The sequence below is a fragment of the Cannabis sativa genome, chromosome 3 (assembly GCF_029168945.1).
Source record: "Cannabis sativa cultivar Pink pepper isolate KNU-18-1 chromosome 3, ASM2916894v1, whole genome shotgun sequence".
Taxonomy (NCBI): Eukaryota; Viridiplantae; Streptophyta; class Magnoliopsida; order Rosales; family Cannabaceae; genus Cannabis; species Cannabis sativa.
The window spans coordinates 43,032,032-43,042,951 of NC_083603.1; the positions used below are offsets into that span (position 1 = coordinate 43,032,032).

At 29.4% G+C, this 10,920-nt stretch overlaps 3 protein-coding genes across 4 annotated transcripts; all 3 read right to left on the bottom strand.

Moving 5' to 3' along the window:
- Nucleotides 1–370: 370 nt before the first annotated feature.
- On the bottom strand, nt 371–3,789 carry LOC133035371 (11-beta-hydroxysteroid dehydrogenase A-like). Of its 2 annotated transcripts, XM_061111209.1 has the most exons (6): nt 3,421–3,789; nt 2,447–2,639; nt 2,213–2,301; nt 1,201–1,332; nt 943–1,071; nt 371–863 (listed from the first exon to the last, which is right to left on the bottom strand). In XM_061111209.1, exons 1-6 carry the CDS (start codon nt 3,607–3,609, stop codon nt 666–668), a joined length of 930 nt encoding a protein of 309 aa, XP_060967192.1. In that variant the 5' UTR covers nt 3,610–3,789; the 3' UTR covers nt 371–665. The 2 variants fall into 2 exon arrangements, with proteins under 2 accessions (XP_060967192.1, XP_060967193.1); XM_061111210.1 differs by lacking the exon at nt 943–1,071 and having other exon boundaries at nt 3,421–3,755.
- Nucleotides 3,790–5,320: 1,531 nt separating this feature from the next.
- Nucleotides 5,321–8,297, bottom strand: LOC133035370 (11-beta-hydroxysteroid dehydrogenase 1A-like). Its single transcript, XM_061111208.1, has 6 exons — nt 8,060–8,297; nt 7,759–7,951; nt 6,511–6,596; nt 6,268–6,399; nt 6,008–6,172; nt 5,321–5,913 (listed from the first exon to the last, which is right to left on the bottom strand). Exons 1-6 carry the CDS (start codon nt 8,243–8,245, stop codon nt 5,617–5,619), a joined length of 1,059 nt encoding a protein of 352 aa, XP_060967191.1. The 5' UTR covers nt 8,246–8,297; the 3' UTR covers nt 5,321–5,616.
- Nucleotides 8,298–9,393: 1,096 nt separating this feature from the next.
- LOC133036085 (uncharacterized) lies at nt 9,394–10,056 on the bottom strand. Its single transcript, XM_061112563.1, has one exon. The coding sequence runs from the start codon at nt 10,054–10,056 to the stop codon at nt 9,394–9,396; it is 663 nt and encodes a 220-aa protein (XP_060968546.1).
- Between the last annotated feature and the right edge of the window lie 864 nt (nt 10,057–10,920).

Here is a 10,920-nt window from a genome sequence, read left to right on the forward strand (position 1 = left end):
ATCAGACGTTTAGTCATTTGGACCAACCGTTAATAAAGACATGGTCTTTACATAGGGTGCGGGGAGAAATACTTGATCATCACATATAATAAATATATACTTTGAATGTGCTAACTTATCTCTATGTCTCGCTTTTATCCCTTTTTCACTGCGCACGACACAGTGCGACTAGATCTTGTCTCAGTCACACCTTTTTACATGTCTCTATCATGCGAGGATACCCTGTTGGGGTTAGCCTTCTTGACACGGTATTCTTTTCATATTGGGAAATGGGTCCACATGTCAATCGAATGCAAGATTATACTCGGTGAAAAATAATTTATCGTATAATAAGATGTGACAAAAGACAATTAATATAAAACATCATATAGGATGGAATAATGTGAAAAAAAATTATGTTATTTGTATATATAAGTAGTATCATAAAATAAAAACATACTATTGAAAACAAAAAACATAACAAACATACCAGATTTTACATGATACAAATTAATCTACATTCTTCAATTATTACAAAACGAAAACCATATACCCTTAATAAAATCATAACATATACCAAAGCAATATTCTAAATTTCATTTAGCCCATTAAGTTAATCCTCATAGGCCATAAATTCAGAGATTTTAAATGGTAGAGGCTTTGATCAAATCCCAGCTAATGATCTTTCATTCACGTTTCCATGGTCTATGAATTAAGGTCAAGTGGAAGCATTTCTCAACTAATTGAGGAAAAAAGAATTTGAACCAATATCCAACTCTACACCAAGATGGCTCAATCAAGTACATATCTCCTCTACAAGCACTTTCCACAATAGCCTTGGCACACCTTTCACCTGACTCAACTGGGACACCTTTAATTCTAGACTGAAAAAATACAATAATTATTTTTGAATTAGACTTAATAATCACTAGATTTTTTGAAGCTAATTAGTTTTTGTTTTACCTTTGACCAAAATTGGTCTCCTGTCATTTCTGACTCAATCAACCCAGGTGTTACAATTGTTACTCCAATATCAGAACCAAATTCAGCTTTTAATGTCTCAAAAAAGGATAGTTGGGCTGCCTTACTAGCCTGAAATATTACACTTCTAGTATGTATAATCTAAACCAAGAAAATTAATGATATATGTTTTTTGGGTTCATGAGTTTGGGATATCAAGCATAATAGATTTATGAGGTAATTAATTAATTTATTACTTACATTGTAGATGCTCATTCTTGGTGTTGAAAACCATGAAGCAGATGAAGAATTAACCACTATCTTTCCTTTGGTTTTTCTTAGATGTGGAATTGCAAATTGGGTACAATACACTGAACCCCAAAAATTTATGTCCTACAAAAAATTTGAGCTCTTGTTAATAACAGAGATTTCATGAACCATAATTTTTTAATTTTTTAAGTAAATAGCGACATAATGGTCATTCTTAATGGAACAACAAAAATTCAGACATAGTAAAGTTTTAACACAAAAATGATCTAAGCGAATCTTAAATGTCATCCATCCTATATAAGGGAGTCTACAATGTCCTACTATTATTAGTGGAACATAAACTATGACAATTTTTTTAAGAAAATAAACTTTACAATAACTAAATAATTACTTTATAGAGAAACACATAATTAAATAATTTTATTATATTAATAAAATAATATAATAATAAAGAATATATTTTGTAATGTGTGGTTGGAATAGAAAAAAATTAGTGATAAAATAGTACCCTTTTAGTGTTAATTGACACTAAATTGGAATTTTATCATTAGAGTTGCTCTAAATACTTAAAATTTTGAGTTTGTAAGTAGTATAAGTACTTAATTAATATTAGTAAAATTGTAATTTTCGTCAAGTTTTATCAGTACAGATTTTGTTTTGAATTTATTAAAATAATTTGAAAGTAACTGATAGTACATGTTTTTATCCAAACTCAATGATTTAGTACCTGAATCTTATATATGTAATACTTAAGATATTAACGAAACTAATGAAAATTACAATTTTATTAATATTAAGTATGCATGTTGCTAAAAGTAAATTATTGAATTTATACTAGTTATAAATTTAAAATTTTGAATATTTATGCCCATGTGTAATTTTTTTTTAGAGAGGATTATCATATATGTAATTAATATCTTGGTTTAGTATGTGTATGGAAGAATAAATTAACCTCAGAACCTAGGCTGTACATGTTCTGCTAATATTAAATGAGATAATGTACCATAATTGATCTGATTGTTGAGAATTGATCGGTGGAATCTTCAAACAGGCTCAGTTGTACAACTCCAGCATTATTTACCAAATAATCCACTATCACACATAAATGCATATGTCCCATAATAAGAAAATAACAAACAATTGAGAAATAGTCAATGTGGATACAATACATGTATTAGAAAAATATCATTTTTCTTGAGGAAAAAAAAGTTGTTTGAAGGTAAGTAATTACTCATACATTGTCCAAAGTGGTTCACTGTATCTTCAACAAGTGCTTTACAATCTTCAATTTCCTTAACATCTGCTCGGATCACAATTGCGTCCGGCGATCCTAGCCGGATAGCTTCATCGGCCACCCTCTTCAGCCTATTCTCTCTTCTGGCTGCCAGGGCCAGATTGGCTCCCCTCCTTGCATACTCATAAGCCAAGTTCTTGGATATATAAAAGAAAAAAAGTAACATGCATTTTATTTCATTATTTTGTTGAGAAAAAGTGTACTACCATTATAAAAAGAAAACTAAGCTCAAGTTCCTAATAATAATTAGAGTAAATAGCAGTATAACACTACAAAAAAATAGCAGTATAATTAGAGTAACACAACATAAATTTTTTTTTATTAAATTTAACTTTTAGTCACAATAAAATATACTTGTGACTAAAATATATCATTTAGTTACAAGTTGTCACTAATTTAATTTTTTAGTCACAATAAATATTGTGATTAAAAACACATTTAGTCACAACAAATTGTAATACATTTAGTCACAGACCTTTTAGTCACAATATAAGAATGATGTTTTATAATTAGTCACAACTTTTTTATTTTTAGTCAAAAATTTTGTAGTGGAAGTATCGAAAGGTTTAAGTTTGTAAGTGGTATAAACTCAATGTTTGTAAAATTGTAAGTACTATAGATTCCATTTTCAATTTATTAAAAGAAAATTTGAAAGTAATTAATACTACATGTTTCTGTCTAGATCCAATGATCTAGAATTTAAATTTTATTGATACTTGTGCTACTAAAAATAAACTTTAAATTTATGACATGTATAAATTTAAAATTTTACATACTTACTATTTGGCCTAATAAATATAATATAATTTTCGGAATATTTCTAATAGATGATTTAAAATAGTTTAATTTTTAAGTTATATATATTTTAATTCAAAATGATGATATATATACACATTAGATATATAGACAAACCTCACCTCACCGATTCCTGAGGAGGCACCTGTGATGAGGACGACTTTTCCAGCCAAGTTTTGGGTTGGAATAAATATTTTGATGAAGAAGGACTTGAATAACTTGTAGAACAGAAAAGGTGGTAGAAATAAAATAATAGCAATAACTGAAATAGTGGGCAGAAATAAATTCAAGAAATTGTGAATAAAATCCATATCCAAAAGGAACAAGAAATTAAAAGAGATCAATAATGGTTGTTTTGTGATTTATAATAATGAGAGATGATAATAGATAATAGATCTCATCGCCCTGGTCTTCATGAACCATTATAATAATAAGTAAACTATATACATACAATGAAGATAAGAGTAGGTAACAATCTCAATTACATGTATACTAAATTAATTAATTATATGTAATACCATAATTTGTGCCACCGGCAATGTTGGCATGTTGTAACTGTCACACTACCACTTGACATTTATTGTGGGTTTTCCTATGTAAACCACCACAAAGCTAGATTAATTATTTTTTAATTACACATAATACTTAAAGGAATTACTCCATATACTGTTTTTTAAATTTATTGTTTGAGTTTTTATGTAAAATTTTATAAAAATGTAAATAAATAAAAAAAAACTGTTTTGAAGTGTAAAAATAAAAAAAAACTGCTAATATTTATCCAATTAGTATTATTATGGGATTAGTTTTAGAGTTCAACATCAGACAAGTTTATTATTTGCGAGGTTTTAAGATAAAAAAAAATTACACCCAAAATCTACCTGTATGATGATCAGATTGGTTGGGTTGGCGGGTTAATTTTTTTTTTTTTAAAAAAAATTAAATAAGACTAAACCCATTGGCGTTTACAACCCTAAATCCCTAACCCTAACTCTCTACCAACTCCTATTTTTCTACCTCTCTCTTTGTAAGGAAAAAATGAGGAAATTATACTCTATACTCTTTTTATATTGTCCTCTTTCATTTTTACCCTCTTTTTTAAAGTCTATCATTTTTACCTCTTTTTTTAAACATTGTACCAATTTTGCCCCTGTCATTTCAAGATACTCTCCACGTGACTCTCTTATGTCAGGGTATTTTGGGTACAATACACATAAAAAGAGGTATATTTCAAATAAATATAAAATTAGAGGCAAATTTGGTTAATTGATTAATAAAAGAGGCATTTTTCAACTTGCCCCGGAAAAAATTATAAGGTGCACCTTATAATATATCTCTATTATATTAAATTTAATTATGTATCTAATAATATTTTTTAAATAAGAAAATTTCAATAACCATCCTTAAATATTTATCTAATAATTAATTTTACACCTAAAAATAAATTAATACCAATTTATAATATAGGGCACGATTAAAAACCGTCGCCTATACCAAAGTATAAACGATGGTTTTAAACCGTCGAGAAGTCCATATTAGCGACGGTTTTTAACTATCGCTTATTTTACCTGTTTTGCGATAACTGACAAGAATGCTTTAAACGACTATTTAAAAACGTTGAGAAAAACTATTTTTGTAGTAGTGTGTAATAGTATAAAAAGACTAGTATTTACATCAATCTAGAATTAGGTATTCATAAGAAACAACTAACAACTCTAGACACAATTAAGCGCTATTTGTTAATAAAAAAAAAGACCTAATTTGTCATACTAAAAAAATATTGGTCCTTTTGATTGGAGGGTATACTAAACTTTTTTCCAATAATAATAATTTCTAAGTAAAAATAAATAATCAAACAAAATACATCTAATAAATTGTACACCAAATAAATCCAATAATAATTTTTAAGTACAAAAAATGATTAAACACATCCAATAAAATGTATTAAAAAAATTGCTCCGCTTTGGCTATATGCCTTATAATATTTCATGAAATTCCTTTCAGAAAATATAAAATGAAATGCAATTTTTATGCTTTCTCATTGTGTATTCTATTTAATTGAAATAGTGCTCAGCCAATGATATAAAATTCTTTATTTTGTCAAAGCATTGAAAACAACATGTGGTCTATAATCTACAAATGTACATTCCGTCTATTATTTTGATACACAAAATTAGTAGCAAAAACAAAAGAGACAACACTCAAATTTGCCAAAAGACTCTTATAAACAGAAAACTCATATCTTCTCAAGCTAAATATATACTACAAAATACACAACTAAACCACTTCTCACACACTACTCAAAAAGCAAAGCAAAGTTTTCAATCAATCTTATCAACCTCTTGAGGAGCTTGGAGAGTATCTGGGTAGAGAAAGTTCTTAGCACCACTCACATCCAAGATCTTCTTGCTTGGAGTTTCTGAGGCCTCAGTTCCTGGTTTGTTCAGATAAAACAATCTATATCCCCACTCAAGAATCTCAGGACAAAACACTTTCCATATATAAGTGACCTTAAACCAAGATGGTTCAGTCAAGTATCTTTGACCCTTTAAAGCACTTTTCACTATTCCTTTTGCACAACCTTGACATGTCCCAACTGGAATAGCACTTACTTGAACCTAAAAATAAACCCCAAAACTTACATTATTATTAAGATATAAAGAGTAATAAAATGCCCACATAAGAGAAAAAAAAAAAAGAAAAGATTCTTACATCCCTCAAATCAGGATCAAAGATCATTTTGCCTTCTTTGTCTAGGAATTTGCCTTGTGTGAGTTCTGACTCTATGAAACCAGGAGTGACAAGGGTTATTTTAATGTCTTGTCCTAGCTCAACTCTCAATGTCTCAAACAATGCAAACAATGCAGCTTTGCTTGCCTAATTCAAAACCAATATGATTAAATATTTAGTAAAGAAAAAATAGAAATGGGAAAGTAATAAAAAACCATAATTTATTGTATCTATATATATACATTATATAAGCTCATTCTTGGAATTGGTAACCAAGAAGCAGAGGAAGAAAGCACTACTATCTTCCCTTTGCTTTGTTTAAGGTGTGGAATTGCAAAATGAGTTGTATAAGCTGAACCCCAGAAATTTGTATCCTGCAAAAAACACAACAAAGCAATAACACATAATATATTGAGTCATAACTTTGTGTAATCTTTACCTAATTACTTCAAGGAAGTCACTTATATATATATTATTTTAAGTACCATAACATTTCTGAGAGAAGTTATATTTGTTATCTCATCAAACAAGGAAACTGAATTGATCCCAGCATTGTTCACAAGATGATCCACTGCAATTAACAACAAACTTTTTGTTTTAACACCAGATACTACATTGCATACAATTCTATATTGTATATAAGAAAAAAAAAACAGTATAAGTAACTGAATAATATAGAAATTATACTTGGATTGATCTATTGCAATAATAAAAAAATGGGAGATTTTTTCAATTTTTTTAATTTACAATTTTAAGACCTACCATTTTTATTACAAAATTACGATTTTAAAGTTCTAAAATTATAAAAATAAGAGAACAACTAAAAAACAATCCAAAAGAAAAAAAAAACTCCCAAAAACTATAAATTAACTTAAAAGAAGAACCAAAAATCAACAATCACCCCAACTATAAAACAACTATGTATAAAATAACCAAAAGGAATATCATTATTGAAGTGTTCATTTTTTTTTGTAAATAAAAAAAAAAATAATCATAAAAATAAAAAATATATATATTTTTTGTAATTTCTTTTTTAAATTTTTAGTCTATTATAGAAAATTTTCTAATAAAAAAAATAATAAAAATTAGTACTACCATACTAACCTACTAAATATTCCACTTAAATTTCTAAAGAAAGGACTTCAACTAAGGCTGGTCCTGGGGGTAGGCGAAATTTCTAAAGTCAGGACTTCAACAAGGCCGACCCTGAGAGTAGGCGGGCTAGGCATGCGCCTCAAGCCCCCGAACGCTCAAGGCCCCGAAATTGTAAAAAAAAAAAATTAATACATAGATAAAGTATTAAATAAGAAAAAAATATAACAAAAATTATTTGGTGTAGTTACGAGAGATTGAACCTTTGACCTCTTAAAGAGTTTTTTAAAATTTTACCATTACACTAAGCACTAAAACTATCATTTTTATAATACTTAAACTATATATAGGGACTCTAAAATTTGATTTCGCCTTAGGCCCCTATACCTTAGGACCGGCCCTGGACTTCAAAGACTGACCGGCCCTGGACTTCAAAGACTGGCCCTGGACTTCAACTATAAAAGGCCACTTCAACTAAAACTTTACACTAAACCCATTAACCACATATCACTAACTATACAACAAAAAAACTATTCATTAACTCATATATGATAAAACAAGTAAAAAACAAACATTAATACATGAAATTATAGATTATTTAAACAAAGGTGAAATTTGATATAGAAATTATTATGACATACATCTACCAAAGTGATCGATAGTGTCATCAACAAGTCTTTTACAATCTTCCACTTTAGAAACATCAGCAACAATCATAAGCACATCAGGTGAACCAATCTCTCGAGCATGTTCAACAACCTCTCGAAGCTGATTTTGTCTTCTGGCCACAAGAGCCAAACAAGCCCCTTTACTCGCATACTCATAAGCCAAATGCTACAAATTTTATTAAAACAGAGGAAAAATAAAAAATAAAAAACCATGTATATATATTTACATAATCAAAATAATTGGAGAAGAAAGAAAGAGAGAATTTTTATGTACCTCACCGATTCCTGAAGAAGCCCCAGTAATTAGAACAACTTTTCCAGAAATGTTCTCACTGAAAATAGAGTTGAAAATTGAGTGAAAGAACTTGAAGAACATAAAAGGTGGGTAGAAACAGAGGAGTGAAAAGAAGGTGAATGTTGGTGCTGACAAGTTCAAAAGCTTGTGAATTAGTTCAACCATGGCTAAACCTATTAATATTTATTATTATTTTTGTTGGAAAAAGGTTGTGTAGTGAATTTTGGTGTTGGTATATATAAGTGAAGAAGTAGTAGAAGAAGGAAGAAGAAGGTGGTGTGTGGAGGTGTTGCATGGCAAGGATATGACACGTAGAAGAGTAAGGCTCTTATTTTGGGTTGATCCAAACTTTTGAGTTAGTAACTAAGAAAATCACTTGAATACAATGAATAGGTGTCTTGCTTTCATGCCTTGATCATTTCATGATTTTATCCGCTTTTGAAACGGTGGATAAGCCTTCTATATAACAATTTGCGGCGAAATTCTATGTTTTAATTTTTATACATAATTTTTTTTGATAAAATTTCTTTAATTTTTTTTAAAAAAATTTAACACTCTAATTAAATATTATAATTAAAAATTTAAATATTTATTAGTAAATATATATGTATTTTATTATTATTATTAAATTAAAAGAATTTTTAAGATATTGTACTTTTAAATTAATTTATTTGTACTTACGTATAATGTCTTCGAACTTATCATTTTGTGTGTGACCTGCTTAAATTTTCAATTTATTATATTATTTCATGTGATATTTAAATTTATATTTTTTCATATAGTGTGTTTGTGTCTCTTGGACTTGTGCCGTATCAAAAAAGTTCAGCCCTTATTTACCACTCTAGTTTCTAGAACGATTTATCGAAAGAGCTATGCTCGTTAAGTCAATACATATACAAGTGTTGTTTTGAGCTAGAGTTTTTTTCTTCATTAAAAAAAAAAAGAAGAACTGGTTCTCTTTGCCTTTAATTAAAAGGCGATCAAATTTATCCATATTTTGTATTTTTTTTTAGCTTCTTTTGGCCAACCCATTTATTTTTCAAAAAGAGAAAACACACACTTCTTGAATATACATACATAAGGAATTAATTAGTTATATAATGCAAGCATCCATGCATATCATATATATAATTATCATAGAGATATTACTTCACTAGTGACATGTCTGAAACACCAATGAATAAAAAAAACCTATAACTAATCTACAGTACTAATAATATGGATTTTCTCCAAACACATTACTTATTTTACATATAACATAAAATTATCTTCTTCCCAATATTAATTTATACATGCATCTTATATATAGTCCATTAATATTCAAAATCATCACTAGAAAGCATTTCTCTAGCTTCAAACACCCTTTGTTTGTTGACCCTTGCAATAAAATCATCAGCCCTTTTCTTCAAATCCTCATTGGGCAAATAATTAGTAGTTATAACCTCATCATCATTATGAAAATCCTCCAACTTTTTCTCCACAACCACAATTTTTTTCTCATCATCATCATCTACTTTTGCCCAAGTGATCATTTTCTTCTCTTCTTCTTCAATGCATATTACTTTCTTTTCCTCATGAGGAGGAGCTGAAACTACTTGGTATTTGATGATTTGCTTAGCACTAGTGCTTATGTACTCTTCATAGTAAGAGTGATCATTACTAGTACTAGTGCTAATAATTGGAGATGACTTATTATTTTGTGAGGATGAAAAGATTTTGGACTCTCCAATAAGGGCAACAATAATGAGATTTCCCACTATGAAAACAAATTTGGAGCTAAAAAAGAGTGAAGGGAGTTTTGGGACATACACAAATAATAAGACCTCCATTGAAGAAGTTATGAAGGGAAGCCATAGAGGGCTCAACAAGTATAGACTTGCTATTGTTGTCAAGGCATAGAACAAGAGATTCTTCAAAAGCTCATTCTTTCTATATTTGTTGATTGCCTTAATCTTTTCAAGCTTGATTGGGTCCATTTTGATGGGTTTTTTTTTTTTTTGGTTTCCCAAAATGGATTGGAAATATGGGTTATGGAGTAAAACTAATGTTTGGCAAAAGGACTAATTTTTTTAGAAGGAAGGGCTCAAGGCCTAGATAAAATATACATGAGGGAGATTTCATCTGCCTGACCATATAAAAATTCTTAAGACTGCCTTATATATAGTGGGGATATTGGGGTCACTTTGGTAATTATAAATATTAATAACATGATATACTATATAGTTATTTTGTATGGGGAGGTGACTTTTTTTAAAAAGCATTAATGGGAGTTTAGTTATTGCTCACTTTGTATTTTAGGCTACACTTTACTTTCCCCCTTCTTGTTACTTTATTTTTTTTTCAAATATATATATCTTTGAACAAATGGGGTTTTTTATTAGGCCAGGCCCAATATTAATTGACCCAAACAAAGCCCAGAACAGCATAAAGGGCTGGTTAGAGGAGGGAATAACCGAAGAGGAGAACCAGCAACTTAACGAACAAGAAACTGGGCAAACCAACATTGCAGAGAGAGTGGGAACGCGTGGAACTCGCAAGCGCGTGAAGCCTCGATGGATGCAAGAGTTTGTTAGAATGGAGAGGAGCTGAGGAACTCGCGGGAGCACTAGCAATCTGTTATTTTCTCTGTTTTTTATTCCTTAGTATAAATAGCAGAAGAATGAATTTCAAAAGATTTATGCTGAATGTAAAAGCTTATTGGCTTGTGGAGTTTTGTATTGACTCGAACAATACTCATTTTATTACTGAGCTATCACTGGTGCTTTCATTGGTTCTTCACCTCCAGCATGAAGAACGAAGAACTGGCCGCCATGATTCAGAATTTTCAGAAAAATTCAGAG

Coding starts and splice junctions, on each gene's coding strand:
- LOC133036085 (XM_061112563.1), bottom strand. CDS start 10,056: ATGGACCCAATCAAGCTTGAAAAGATTAAGGCAATCAACAAATATAGA.
- LOC133035370 (XM_061111208.1), bottom strand. CDS start 8,245: ATGGTTGAACTAATTCACAAGCTTTTGAACTTGTCAGCACCAACATTC. Junction 6,597..7,758: donor TATCGATCACTTTGGTAGAT/GTATGTCATAAT, acceptor TGTTAATTGCAG/TGGATCATCTTGTGAACAAT. Junction 6,400..6,510: donor CTTCTCTCAGAAATGTTATG/GTACTTAAAATA, acceptor TGTTTTTTGCAG/GATACAAATTTCTGGGGTTC.
- LOC133035371 (XM_061111209.1), bottom strand. CDS start 3,609: ATGGATTTTATTCACAATTTCTTGAATTTATTTCTGCCCACTATTTCA. Junction 2,302..2,446: donor AGTGAACCACTTTGGACAAT/GTATGAGTAATT, acceptor TATGTGTGATAG/TGGATTATTTGGTAAATAAT. Junction 864..942: donor GAGACCAATTTTGGTCAAAG/GTAAAACAAAAA, acceptor GTATTTTTTCAG/TCTAGAATTAAAGGTGTCCC.